At 41.9% G+C, this 15,085-nt stretch overlaps 1 protein-coding gene across 19 annotated transcripts in view; it reads left to right on the top strand.

The window, feature by feature from the left end:
* The window catches only part of NEDD4L (NEDD4 like E3 ubiquitin protein ligase), a 369,323-nt gene that overhangs the window by 210,100 nt on the left and 144,138 nt on the right, over positions 1–15,085 (top strand). For 18 of the 19 annotated variants that reach the window (XM_050768042.1, XM_050768039.1, XM_050768035.1 and 15 more), the window contains one exon: positions 2,848–2,901. In XM_050768042.1, the coding sequence (XP_050623999.1) occupies positions 2,848–2,901 (54 nt within the window). Of the gene's footprint in view, positions 1–2,847; positions 2,902–12,562; positions 13,031–15,085 lie in introns of those variants that run through there. The other variant, XM_050768040.1, reaches the window with a different exon arrangement.

Genomic DNA, 15,085 nt, shown 5'->3' with positions numbered 1-15,085 from the left:
TCATTGAGGAGTGTTTTGGAGATGTCAAAAGAAAATTATCCAAACACCATGTTTCATCTTTTGAACTCAAATCTCTCTTTAAGAAACCAGATAAAATATCATTTATGGGAACGATTTAATTCTGTGAGATGGGTTATGAAATATTTTAAGAGTAAAACACTAGAGGCAACATGATTAAAAAGAAACATAAAACTTACCAATTATGTTCTAGTTAGGAAAATTTTGGTAATTGAAATATTGAGTGCATATATATGTGTATAATATAAAATTACTTCTGGAATCTAAATACGGTGGAATTAGGTAAGATTTCCTCAACCTTTTATATTTAATATTTAGAATAGGTATATGTCAAAATGACTGAAATATGTGAGTTAGCAGAGATTTCTGCTTATTGAGCATTTGTGGTTGCTGTGTTTTACTACTGAAATTTCGGAAATGTTAGACTGCTCAGCTATTTAATTGAAAGAAAGGGCTTTCTCTTCAAAACGAAGGTATCTTAATTGTATAGTGGTGATACTAAAAACTGCTTGCCTCCAGAAATAATCCAGGTCTTCTGATTAGTGCAGATTTCCAAAGGCCAATATTGCCATGAGGTCCATTATAATTGGTCCTGATTTCTTCCTCTCAATCGCAGTAGTATTTTTTGTGCCCCAAACTTAGACTACTACATACAGCATCTGCTTTCTATTATGTTCAGAGCTGAAATATGGCACGGATATTTTCATACTTGGTGAAATCCTATGTACAGCCTCTACCAGATGTATTTGAAATTACCCTGTGGAGGACTGAAAAAAAAGCTAATAGGGGCTGATGGATGCTCTTGGCCTTTAGTTAACTCTCAAATACAGCTTTCCACTTGTGAACCTCTAAAGTGTTTAGACTCCTTTCAGTGGAACACTGGCCACAATTACATAAATGTTAGTACATCCCATACTTTTTTCAACTAATCTTGGCAGTAGGCACATTTAAGTTTTATTTTTGTTAGTTTTTCTTAAGGTTTTTTTTTGTTTGTTTTGTTTTGTTTTTTGAGATGGAGTCTCACTTTGTCACCAGGCTGGAGTGCAGTGGCGCGATCTCAGCTCACTGCAACTTCTGCCTCCTGGGTTCAAGTGATTCTCCTGCCTCAGCCTCTCCTGAGTAGCTGGGACTATAGGCATGCGCCACCACGCCCGGCTAATTTTTGTATTTTTAGTAGAGACAAGGTTTCACCACGTTGGCCAGGATGGTCTCGATCTCCTGACCTCGTGATCCACCCGCCTCGGCCTCCCAAAGTGCTGGGATTACAGGTTCTTAGCATCTTTATATTTATTCATTTTATAACTCTTTATTGGGTGCCTACCATGTGCTAGCTCCTGCCTGTAGCCTGTGGTCGCATTAGTGAGCAGTGCGACCCTCCATAGAGCTTCTAAACAGAGAGCAAACTCCGTCTGCTTGTTCTGTCGCTAGGCTGCAGGCAGACCACAGGACCAGAAGCACAAGTTGAGCTACCTGTGCTTGTATGGTCAAGTGTTATTTCATGGGTTCTCCACCATGAAGCAGCGAGGGCCTAGGTCACCTCTCTGGCTTTACCATTTAGAGCCTTAGTGACCCTGGAAAGGCCACCTGAGGACTCTCAGTCTCCCTGGGATCCTTTATCTCTTACATAGGAGAGAGAATGCTTACTTGGAAGGGTTGTTTCCAGGATTTGCATGCAATTATGTAAATGAGAACATGTAGCTCTATGTCACACACATGGTTGGTGCTTAGCAAATGATACCTGAGTTTGGAAGATGATATGGGCCATTTTGGTGAGGTTTTGGTAAAGAAAAGGAAGCAAAAAGATATTGAAAGCCCAGTAGCTCTGACACTGCCCCACAGTTCCAGGTCTGTCTCATGGTTCACAGCCTAGGCTCTGGAGACAGGTAGGACAGACCTAGTGCAGGCCCTGGTTGCCCTACACATTAGCTGTGGGCTCATGGGCAAGTTACTTCACTGAACCTCAGGGTCTCGGCTCCTCATTTATAAAATTGCGTGATAGTTATATACCGTAGGATTGCTGTGAAGATTAAAGGAGATCATAGATTGTTGATATCCAGTAACAAGACAGTGCCTAAAAAATAAGCACACAGGCTGGGCACAGTGGCTCATGCCTGTAATCCCAGCACTTTGAGAGGCCAAGGCATGCAAATAGCTTGAGCCCAGGAGTTCAAAACCAGCCTGGGGAACATGGTGAAACCTCATCTCTACAAAAAAATACAAAAATTAGCCAGGCATGGTAGTCCAGGCTACTCAGGAGAGTGAAGCAGGAGGATCAATTGAGCCTGGAAGGTTGAGGCTGCAGTGAGCCATGATCATGCCACTGCAGACCAGCCTGGGCAACAAAACAAGACCCTGTTTCTGTCTGTCTGTCTGTCTGTCTGTCTCTCTCTCTCTCTCTCTACACAGACACACACACACACTTGTAAGCTATTACAATCTTCTTCATTATTTTTATCATTACTATTACTGCTATCAGGCCTAAGAAATATCCTCAGGAATAGACATTTTTTGATCTACAGTCATGAGAATGCCTTGTATAGAGGTTAGGAACTCTTTAAAGCTATTTACAACTATCCTTTCTTATTTTAGAAAAACAGCTAAGAGTCTTTTCTTCTTTGCTATGCCTAAATTCGGGGCAGTATAATATAGAAATCAGTAATAGGAAATTTGATTTAGTACACATAGAATTTCCAGAACAGTAGGATAATTGTTCACATTATACAATTGAGCTGGGCTCATTGTAAAGCAGTATTTTATTCTTTCTGTTCCTTACATCGCTATTCGAATGATTCCTGCTCATTTAAAAAACACTATTTATGTTCCTTATAGGTAAACCCATCTAATCACAGACTCCTATTTGAAGTATTTGACGAAAATAGACTGGTAAGTGGATGCCTGTATTTGAATTTTGCTTCATTTTGTATTAACTGGATTTTCAGAGCAGCATCTTTAAAACTTTTGTTTATGTTGCACTTATGACAGTATATGTGCCCAAAAAGAAGACTGTTTTTGTCCCACTACTAGTTTGACGTTCAAAATCCTAACAAATACTTCTATGTTGCTAGGATACAAAATGTATTTGTGTGTGTGTGTGTATTTTTATTGCAGTTAATGTTAACGAAAGTCACTGGTGATAGTATCAGCCCGTATGCTCATGCTCTGATGTTGGGAGTACAGAACGGTAGGCAGATCTCTAAAGAGGCCATCAAGAATGTAAACAAACTTTACTCAGTTTTTAAATGAAAGCCAGACCCTAATATTGGGATGCATTCAGTAGCAAATCTATGGTAATTCTCTCTGGAAAAATAACAATCTAATTAATCGTGTATAGCAAAAAGTGAATCTACATTTAGCAGGTAAAGTCAAGCTGTATTTTAAAAGTGGTTGCTTTCTCAAGAGAGAACCTTAGAACGTACCTTTACAGAACCAAAGATATGCCTGAGGCATATAACACATATAAAGTAACATTTTATATATAGATTGATATATATATATAATATGTTTATGAAGATCGATACATAAATAACTGATATAATTATGATTTCATTTTGTTTTTATTTTTTTTAGAGAAAGGGTCTCCCTCTGTCACCCAGGTTGGAGTGACGTGGTGCAGTCATAGTTCACTGTAACCTCAAACCCTTGGGCTCAAACAGGCCTCCAGGATAACTAGGACTACAGGCATGAGCCACCGTGCCTGGCCAGATTTCATTTTATTTATTTATTTATTTATTTATTTATTTATTTATTTTTTTTTTTTTTTTTTTTTTTTTAAATTTATTTATTATTATTATACTTTAAGTTGTAGGGTACATGTGCATAACGTGCAGGTTTGTTACATATGTATACTTGTGCCATGTTGCTGTGCTGCACCCATCAACTCGTCATTTACATCAGGTATAACTCCCAATGCAATCCCTCCCCCCTCCCCCCTCCCCATGATAGGCCCCGGTGTGTGATGTTCCCCTTCCTGAGTCCGAGTGATCTCATTGTTCAGTTCCCACCTATGAGTGAGAACATGCGGTGTTTGGTTTTCTGTTCTTGTGATAGTTTGCTAAGAATGATGGATTCCAGCTGCATCCAAGTCCCTACAAAGGACTCAAACTCATCCTTTTTTATGGCTGCATAGTATTCCATGGTGTATATGTGCCACATTTTCTTAATCCAATCTGTCACTGATGGACATTTGGGTTGATTCCAAGTCTTTGCTATTGTGAATAGTGCTGCAATAAACATACGTGTGCATGTGTCTTTATAGCAGCATAAGTTGTAATCCTTTGGGTATATACCCAGTAATGGGATGGCTGGGTCATATGGTACATCTAGTTCTAGATCCTTGAGGAATCGCCATACTGTTTTCCATAATGGTTGAACTAGTTTACAATCCCACCAACAGTGTAAAAGTGTTCCTATTTCTCCACATCCTCTCCAGCACCTGTTGTTTCCTGACTTTTTAATGATTGCCATTCTAACTGGTGTGAGATGGTATCTCATGGTGGTTTTGATTTGCATTTCTCTGATGGCCAGTGATGATGAGCATTTTTTCATGTGTCTGTTGGCTGTATGAATGTCTTCTTTTGAGAAATGTCTGTTCATGTCCTTTGCCCACTTTTTGATGGGGTTGTTTGTTTTTTTCTTGTAAATTTGTTTGAGTTCTTTGTAGGTTCTGGATATTAGCCCTTTGTCAGATGAGTAGATTGCAAAAATTTTCTCCCATTCTGTAGGTTGCCTGTTCACTCTGATGGTAGTGTCTTTTGCTGTGCAGAAGCTCTTTAGTTTAATGAGATCCCATTTGTCAATTTTGGCTTTTGCTGCTGTTGCTTTTGGTGTTTTAGACATGAAATCTTTGCCCATGCCTATGTCCTGAATGGTACTACCTAGGTTTTCCTCTAGGATTTTTATGGTATTAGGTCTAACATTTAAGTCTCTAATCCATCTTGAATTAATTTTCGTATAAGGAGTAAGGAAAGGATCCAGTTTCAGCTTTCTACTTATGGCTAGCCAATTTTCCCAGCACCATTTATTAAATAGGGAATCCTTTCCCCATTTCTTGTTTCTCTCAGGTTTGTCAAAGATCAAATGGCTGTAGATGTGTGGTATTATTTCTGAGGACTCTGTTCTGTTCCATTGGTCTATATCTCTGTTTTGGTACCAGTACCATGCTGTTTTGGTTACTGTAGCCTTGTAGTATAGTTTGAAGTCAGGTAGCGTGATGCCTCCAGCTTTGTTCTTTTGGCTTAGGATTGTCTTGGAGATGCGGGCTCTTTTTTGGTTCCATATGAACTTTAAAGCAGTTTTTTCCAATTCTGTGAAGAAACTCATTGGTAGCTTGATGGGGATGGCATTGAATCTATAAATTACCTTGGGCAGTATGGCCATTTTCACAATATTGATTCTTCCTATCCATGAGCATGGTATGTTCTTCCATTTGTTTGTGTCCTCTTTGATTTCACTGAGCAGTGGTTTGTAGTTCTCCTTGAAGAGGTCCTTTACATCCCTTGTAAGTTGGATTCCTAGGTATTTGATTCTCTTTGAAGCAATTGTGAATGGAAGTTCATTCCTGATTTGGCTCTCTGTTTGTCTGTTACTGGTGTATAAGAATGCTTGTGATTTTTGCACATTAATTTTGTATCCTGAGACTTTGCTGAAGTTGCTTATCAGCTTAAGGAGATTTTGGGCTGAGACAATGGGGTTTTCTAAATATACAATCATGTCATCTGCAAACAGGGACAATTTGACATCTTCTTTTCCTAACTGAATACCCTTGATTTCTTTCTCTTGCCTGATTGCCCTAGCCAGAACTTCCAACACTATGTTGAATAGGAGTGGTGAGAGAGGGCATCCCTGTCTTGTGCCAGTTTTCAAAGGGAATTTTTCCAGTTTTTGCCCATTCAGTATGATATTGGCTGTGGGTTTGTCATAAATAGCTCTTATTATTTTGAGGTACGTTCCATCAATACCGAATTTATTGAGCGTTTTTAGCATGAAGGGCTGTTGAATTTTGTCAAAAGCCTTTTCTGCATCAATTGAGATAATCATGTGGTTCTTGTCTTTGGTTCTGTTTATATGCTGGATTATGTTTATTGATTTGCGAATGTTGAACCAGCCTTGCATCCCAGGGATGAAGCCCACTTGATCATGGTGGATAAGCTTTTTGATGTGTTGCTGAATCCGGTTTGCCAGTATTTTATTGAGGATTTTTGCATCGATGTTCATCAGGGATATTGGTCTAAAATTCTCTTTTTTTGTTGTGTCTCTGCCAGGCTTTGGTATCAGGATGATGTTGGCCTCATAAAATGAGTTAGGGAGGATTCCCTCTTTTTCTATTGATTGGAATAGTTTCAGAAGGAATGGTACCAACTCCTCTTTGTACCTCTGGTAGAATTCAGCTGTGAATCCATCTGGTCCTGGACTTTTTTTGGTTGGTAGGCTATTAATTGTTGCCTCAATTTCAGAGCCTGCTATTGGTCTATTCAGGGATTCAACTTCTTCCTGGTTTAGTCTTGGAAGAGTGTAAGTGTCCAGGAAATTATCCATTTCTTCTAGATTTTCCAGTTTATTTGCGTAGAGGTGTTTATAGTATTCTCTGATGGTAGTTTGTATTTCTGTGGGGTCGGTGGTGATATCCCCTTTATCATTTTTAATTGCGTCGATTTGATTCTTCTCTCTTTTCTTCTTTATTAGTCTGGCTAGTGGTCTGTCAATTTTGTTGATCTTTTCAAAAAACCAACTCCTGGATTCATTGATTTTTTGGAGGGTTTTTTGTGTTTCTATCTCCTTCAGTTCTGCTCTGATCTTAGTTATTTCTTGCCTTCTGCTAGCTTTCGAATGTGTTTGCTCTTGCTTCTCTAGTTCTTTTAATTGCGATGTTAGAGTGTCAATTTTACATCTTTCCTGCTTTCTCTTGTGGGCATTTAGTGCTATAAATTTCCCTCTACACACTGCTTTAAATGTGTCCCAGAGATTCTGGTATGTTGTATCTTTGTTCTCATTGGTTTCAAAGAACATCTTTATTTCTGCCTTCATTTCGTTATGTACCCAGTAGTCATTCAGGAGCAGGTTGTTCAGTTTCCATGTAGTTGAGCGGTTTTGATTGAGTTTCTTAGTCCTGAGTTCTAGTTTGATTGCACTGTGGTCTGAGAGACAGTTTGTTATAATTTCTGTTCTTGTACATTTGCTGAGGAGTGCTTTACTTCCAATTACGTGGTCAATTTTGGAGTAAGTATGATGTGGTGCTGAGAAGAATGTATATTCTGTTGATTTGGGGTGGAGAGTTCTATAGATGTCTATTAGGTCTGCTTGCTGCAGAGATGAGTTCAATTCCTGGATATCCTTGTTAACTTTCTGTCTCGTTGATCTGTCTAATGTTGACAGTGGAGTGTTGAAGTCTCCCATTATTATTGTATGGGAGTCTAAGTCTCTTTGTAAGTCTCTAAGGACTTGCTTGATGAATCTGGGTGCTCCTGTATTGGGTGCATATATATTTAGGATAGTTAGCTCTTCCTGTTGAATTGATCCCTTTACCATTATGTAATGGCCTTCTTTGTCTCTTTTGATCTTTGATGGTTTAAAGTCTGTTTTATCAGAGACTAGTATTGCAACCCCTGCTTTTTTTTGTTCTCCATTTGCTTGGTAAATCTTCCTCCATCCCTTTATTTTGAGCCTATGTATGTCTCTGCGTGTGAGATGGGTCTCCTGAATACAGCAGACTGATGGGTCTTGACTCTTTATCCAGTTTGCCAGTCTGTGTCTTTTAATTGGAGAATTTAGTCCATTTACATTTAAGGTTAATATTGTTATGTGTGAACTTGATCCTGCCATTATGATATTAACTGGTTATTTTGCTCATTAGTTGATGCAGTTTCTTCCTAGCCTCAATGGTCTTTACATTTTGGCATGTTTTTGCAATGGCTGGTACCGGTTGTTCCTTTCCATGTTTAGTGCTTCCTTCAGGATCTCTTGTAAGGCAGGCCTGGTGGTGACAAAATCTCTAAGCATTTGCTTATCTGTAAAGGATTTTATTTCTCCTTCACTTATGAAACTTAGTTTGGCTGGATATGAAATTCTGGGTTTAAAATTCTTTTCTTTAAGAATGTTGAATATTGGCCCCCACTCTCTTCTGGCTTGTAGAGTTTCTGCTGAGAGATCTGCTCTTAGTCTGATGGGCTTCCCTTTGTGGGTAACCCGACCTTTCTCTCTGGCTGCCCTTAAGATTTTTTCCTTCATTTCAACTTTGGTGAATCTGGCAATTATGTGTCTTGGAGTTGCTCTTCTCGAGGAGTATCTTTGTGGCGTTCTCTGTATTTCCTGGATTTGAATGTTGGCCTGCCCTACTAGGTTGGGGAAGTTCTCCTGGATGATATCCTGAAGAGTGTTTTCCAACTTGGTTCCATTTTCCCCCTCACTTTCAGGCACCCCAATCAGACGTAGATTTGGTCTTTTTACATAATCCCATACTTCTTGCAGGCTTTGTTCATTTCTTTTTCTTCTTTTTTCTTTTGGTTTCTCTTCTCGCTTCATTTCATTCATTTGATCCTCAATCGCTGATACTCTTTCTTCCACTTGATCGAGTCGGTTACTGAAGCTTGTGCATTTGTCACGTATTTCTCGTGTCATGGTTTTCATCTCTTTCATTTCGTTTAGGACCTTCTCTGCATTAATTACTCTAGCCATCAATTCTTCCACTTTTTTTTCAAGATTTTTAGTTTCTTTGCGCTGGGTACGTAACTCCTCCTTTAGCTCTGAGAAATTTGATGGACTGAAGCCTTCTTCTCTCATCTCGTCAAAGTCATTCTCCGTCCAGCTTTGATCCGTTGCTGGCGATGAGCTGCGCTCCTTTGCCGGGGGAGATGCGCTCTTATTTTTGGAATTTCCAGCTTTTCTGCCCTGCTTTTTCCCCATCTTTGTGGTTTTATCTGCCTCTGGTCTTTGATGATGGTGATGTACTGATGGGGTTTTGGTGTAGGTGTCCTTCCTGTTTGATAGTTTTCCTTCTAACAGTCAGGACCCTCAGCTGTAGGTCTGTTGGAGATTGCTTGAGGTCCACTCCAGACCCTGTTTGCCTCAGTTGAAAATGCAGAAATCACCGGTCTTCTGTGTCGCTGGCGCTGGGAGTTGGAGACTGGAGCTGCTCCTATTCGGCCATCTTGCTCCGCCCCCCCCAGATTTCATTTTAGAAATGGACTTTATGAAGCACATTTTGCTTTCTTAACTAACTAAAACGTGTACATCAGGTAGCTGTGAACCAGGTGTTCCAACTATGAAAATGAGCACTACCATGTTAAGTCCCTAAGGTACCTTCAGAAGTGACGCTATAATTCAGTGCAGTCAGTCATTCTCAGATTTACCCTCCCTGAAACTTGTATGGTATGTTGGCTGGTTCAAAGGTGTTCTTAAGAATCCTTTCTGCAGAATTCAGCTGAAACTCCAGATTTTTTAATAGCTGGATGTTAACAGAATATTTGAACTGGAGGAGCCTCATACAAATAACTCATTTAACTCCTGTTCTTCTAGATGAGAAGAACCAGGTCTAGAGCCTTTACATAAACACATCAGTCAGTGGAGGTGCCAGGGGCTGACCTGCTGGCCTCCTAAGTCCCAGCCCAGTGGTGGTTTGATTGGTATTATTCTCCAAAAGAGAAAACAGATTCTGGCCTACCATCCTAGTATATTTTCCATTAAAGTAAGGGATGTTGGGTGATGAACAATCCTACAGTGTAACTAAACCACTTTTGTTGTATGCATAAAAGTACTTTCTTGTGAGATTGAATGAGAGATTCTGCTGAGGGTGCAGTTCTTGTCTCTCCATCTCTCATCCAGTGAGGACCAAGTGAGTTAGGCAGTATTGAGTAGTACAGCAGTACGTTCCTGGAGACACGGGTGTGTCTGTAGACTAATCCTTATTCTCCAATTATTGAGTATAATATCTCTTCTTTAACATGAGGAAGGGGTCAAATTTGAGGAAAAACGGCTTCTTGTTTGATGTGTTTTAGTTCATTATTTTCTTCTGTTAAGAGAAATTTACTGTTAAAAAATTGTTTCCCATTTCCGTATCTGAAATAATGACTGTAGTTGAGGTGATCTTGCCCTGGGTCTGAAATTATGCTTCCAAACCAAAACTTTTAAGAAATCTTGTATGAATACAAGCTGTATCTGAAAAATTGTGTTTTATAATATTGATGCCTAGTTTTGCCCCAGGCCATCTGCAGTGTGGTTACTATGCAAAGAATGCTGGTGTTGCTGTTTTGTTTTTCTTTGTTGGCTATTAACCCAGCGGAGACAATATGTGGCTATGGTAGTACTTGGAAGTTCTAGCATTACACAGACTAGCTTCCATTTCTCTCTAGAGGTCATTTTTGGCATTTAAAACACATGCTTTTAGAAAACAGATTTGGATGTATGTAAACACAGGGTTAATCCACCACACCCTGGATGCTAGGGCTATTGACAAAGTCATGCTTTGCAGATTTTAAAATAAACTTTTTGTCACTCTTGCAGCTTGGTATTTTCCCCTCCTATTTTTTCACCCCCTCTAAATAAACCTCTTTGTTAACTAATTGGTGTTTCTGGATCATAGAAAATAGTGAGTTTAAAATACAGCATATTTCCAAGCTAACTACAAATCTGAGGACAGTTTTTCGACTGTGCACCTTTCCTTCCATTTCTTAAGTCTTTTTTGGTCCTTTGCAAACATGGCAAGATTCCATATTTGTGTCCCAACTGTGGTAATATTGCTGACTTCGTACTGGAAAGCAGTCAGCTCTAGGCAGCATTTCTTCTGCATGGTATTTAAGTTAAATTATTACCACACACAAAAAAAATCCACATGCACTCCCTTCTTCAATTTTCCTTTTGTTTTTTGTTGTTATTGTTTGTTTTTTCGTTGACGTTTTCTTTCCTACCTGGCATATGGGAGACAATGTTTTCTCCAGCTGGGTTCCTTTTCTCTGGTACTTTGGTGTCTGCCAGTCATGTGTGAGCTACACACACGTATACACCTTTTAAATGAAAAATGCTGTGATAGCAGGAGGCCAACTGGGTGTGTAGCACGTCGCGCTCCCTCCCCTCCCTTTAGCTATTTTGTTACTTGTAGATCCTGGTCTAATTATTTAGCATTAAACGGACACTAACTCTGTGGGGTGTGTAATCGTATTTATAGTACTGTTTTATTAGTTTGCATTCCATCCTGGTAGTGTAGTGATGTCATAAATAACAGAAACATGGTATCCAATGCTTGGGAAGGGGTTTACCCGGTGGCCAAGCCATATTTTACTTGTCGTTATTCCATGTGTGGTGGGAGGTGGGGAAATACCGTGTGTGCTGTTAAACATGCCAGGTCCCTGCACAGGTTAGACAGAGTCCCAGCGCTGTGCTCCATTGGGAAAGAAATGCCCTGTGAATGTGATGTGGTTTAGATTTATAGCAGCGTGGCTTGCAGTGTGTTTGCTGCCTTAGTCAGCTGTGAGAGCGCCCTGCTGGGGCCACTCCTTTCTGATGGAAAAGCAGCAGCTGGGAAGGTGCTGTTTCAGGCTCTTGCCGTTTAAAAAAAAAGAGCGAGTGGGGGAAAACTCCTCTAAGTCCAGAAGCTGGCATTGGAGGGGGAGAGCGCGGTCATGTGGTTCTGGCCACCCTACCCTCTGTCACAGTGTGGATGAGAGCTTTTTGCTCTTATCCAATCATGCCTGGAATGCCGCTTGCCACTTGGGTTATTTCTGCTATCTGTCGCTCCTGGTGCCGCAGTGCTAACAGTTTGGCAGATGGGACACTTTTTCTTGGAGTTTGTGTCTTTGGTTTGTGACTTCTGGCAGTGCCGGGCCTGTTGTTGCCGCTCGCCCTCGCCCTCCTGGCCCCCCTGGTCACCATGGCCCATCGGCTTCGGTTTCATTTTGGCTCTGGTCGCAGCAACACAGCCCCCGAATCAGAGATCCTAGACCAGGAGAGAGAAGACGACTTCTTCATGGCATTCCACACCCTACCACGGAGGAGCAGCCCGCACCCCTTCGCCCAGAACGTAGGGGAGGATGGCGACGGAGGCCTGCAGGGAGGCGTGGGCGCGCTCAAGCGGAGCTCGTCCATGTTCATCCCGCAGCTCCTGACCAGCATCGACGCCCGCCCCACGTGCAGCTCCTCGGTGCAGATCTCCCTGCAGCGCAAGGCCGCGGACGGGGCCACGGATGGGTGCGGGCCGCCCGAGGGCGCCGACGATGGGCCTCCGTGCGCCACGCCGGACCCCGGGGACCAGGCCTCCGCCACCGCCACCGCCACCGCCACCGCCACCACGAGGGCCTCGCCCCAGAGCGGTTCCCGGGAGCCCTCGCCGAGGGACACCCCCGGGAACTCCCCTCCGAGGGCAGCCCGGGACCCGGGGCTCCAGGTCAACGGCACGTGCGGCCGCCGCCGCGGTAGGTGCCCTGGCCCGGTGGACTGCCCCGAGGAGGCTGCCCCGGGCCTGCGCATCCAGCACCGCGCCTCCAGCGCCGACGTGCGCCAGGTGAGGCTGCTGCCCCTCGGCCCGGATGGCCAGGGCGGCCCAGCGGCGGCAGAGCCCAGGCGCTGGTCCCTGCAGCACGTTCCAGATGCTTCTGGAAGCTCCGGGAAGCGGTGTTTTGTCTTCCAGTTGCAGCAGCCCCAGCAAGGCGCTCTGGGGTCAGGCAGTGACCTCAACTTTGGCTTCACGGGCACAAAGGGGGACAGGTTGGTGAGGTATCCCCGTATTCGGCTGGAGAGGAGCACCTCGTACCCCACGCAGCCCCGAAGCGAAAGAGGGAGCCCCACGGAAGATCGGGGAGCCCCGGAGGCACCGCCTCGGGCTGGCAGGATGGCTCCCGAAATCCGCAGGACGAACTCCGCAGAGAGGACTCCGCAGGGCCAGGGGTGCACATTTAAGATCAGGCAGGATCAGAACGCGGGGCAGCAGCATTTTAGAATTCTTGTAACCCGGGGGCCGGAAGAAGCTCCCCAGAATCCCGAGGAGAAAAGCGCCAAAAGCCCTGTTTCCACGGGAGCTGACGCCACGGTAAGTTCACGGCTTGTTTACATGTGTTTACTGATTTCAACTTCGATGCTTACTCTGCGGCGTAACCGAAATAAACCTCACCCTCTGTCCCGGGAGTTTCCCTGCTTCAGGCCAGCGGATCTGAATGTTTGGCCAAGTTCTGGCACGATGATTTGTGGTCCAGAGTTTGGTGCGCAAAACACCATTTCTGCAAATGTCTTCTGTAGGTCCTCAAAGTCAACCAACTTTGTCTGTTTGGGAAATCCAAGCAGAATACCTTCCCCCTGCTTTTATTTTTCTGAATAGAAGAATTTTGAGTAAAATTTATTACTTTAATCTGCCAAAAACCAAGTCAGTGCCCCAACATGTTGATGGTGGAAATGCATTTAAAAAGCTGCTTGCAAATATAACCTGCGACAATACTTTAAAAACAATCAGTTCTCGGAAAGGTGAGGATATTGCAAAGGACCTGAGTTTCGTCTCTTAATAGTTAAAGTAGGTGAATGTAAAGTTTGGTGAAATATGATTATTTGTCATGGCCTTTTTGCTGAGGGGGTCAGGTCAGTCGTTGTTATATAATTCGCTTTGGGTTTTTTTGTTGTTTTTTATTTTTTTGTCCCATTAAGTAATACTGAACGAGAGTAGTGTCACTTGTGGCATAGCGACATTACTGTCCCACAAGTGACACTACTAAGATACTAAGAGATGTGTTTTTAAAACAACTGGGTTATGGCCCAAGGCTAGGGGAAACTGACGGGGACTCATTAATGGTCAGATGGCATGCCGTGCAATTTAACACTGTCCACTTGAGTGTCCAAGCCGGGGATGCTGTATATAGAATAGTAAGTAACCTGTCTCCAGCTGTGGAAATAGACGCCTTAGAACAGATTCTGGCCTTCCTGTTTCTCTGTTCCTGATCGCTCCCTTTCAGTGAAATGGAGTACAGAGAGACAGCTGCACACTCCATCCGACCAGGCATATGATGACTCTGCAGCTTTCGTAGAGTGGGATGAAAAGTTTAATCAGTTCGGTTTCTTTTACTAGTAATCACTAGCCAGTGAGTGCTTTCTCTTAAAGAACAAGCTCCTTATATTTTGAATTGGATATTTTTTTCTCCTGAATTTCATGTGACTGCCAATTTGAGGATACGATTAGTAAATGTCTAGGGGACTTTTTGTTTGGATTTCACTTGTGAATAGTGATTTAGAAAAGTGAGTGTCTGAGTATTACTCTAGAATTGTATTGTCTTTTATTGCTTTGTGTTCAGAAATACGTTTCGTCTTTTAAGTAAACTTTGTCACTCCTCTATCATTGGTTGTCATCATTTTGAAGATACAATCAGATGCTTAATGAAAATTTGTTTTTCTTCATCTCTTTCTTTCCATGTATCTCCTTTCTTTCATTATCTCAAACTCTTCTGTTGGGAAACAGCTAAGTGCTTTGCCTTGGTCGGAACCTATACCATATATTACACAGTGGTACAAATTTTGACAGAGTTTTGATATTATAGTAGCCTTTAACCCCCACCCCAACAAGTTACCATCATGACAGTTGTAGGCTTTGTTCGGTAACACAATTCCATGCTGAACTTGGACCACTTAACACATGAAGATTGACAAAAATATATTTCCTAAAGTTTGATAACTATTCAGTTGTATTATCAAAAACTGAAATCACTTTGCAGTTCAGATATAGCGGACAAAGGGATTCATACAATTAAAGTCAAAAAAGTTCAAACTCATTTGGTTTGAACTTTCAAATGTAATTAGAAAACAAATTGAATAAACTAAAACTTATGTGTACCTTGCTTAAAAGGGCTATTCTAACTTGCAAGGACTATGTAGTGAAAAACAAGTTTCTACACATTTGGAGAATATAAATTCTGGAATAAAGAGCTTTTCTTGGAGAGTAAGTTCCAACTAGTGAACAGTAGTTTGCATTTTCATATGTGTGTATTTTTGTGCACATACATAAATTAGTAAGTGGTTAGTAAGCTGATTTTCCTTTAAGCAGAATGATTTTTCTTCAAAAAACAAAACCAAAACTGGTCACATAACAAAACTGCCTGCTCCATTC

The sequence above is a fragment of the Macaca thibetana genome, chromosome 18 (assembly GCF_024542745.1).
Source record: "Macaca thibetana thibetana isolate TM-01 chromosome 18, ASM2454274v1, whole genome shotgun sequence".
Lineage (NCBI taxonomy): Eukaryota > Metazoa > Chordata > Mammalia > Primates > Cercopithecidae > Macaca > Macaca thibetana.
This window is presented reverse-complemented; position numbering and strand designations above follow the sequence as displayed.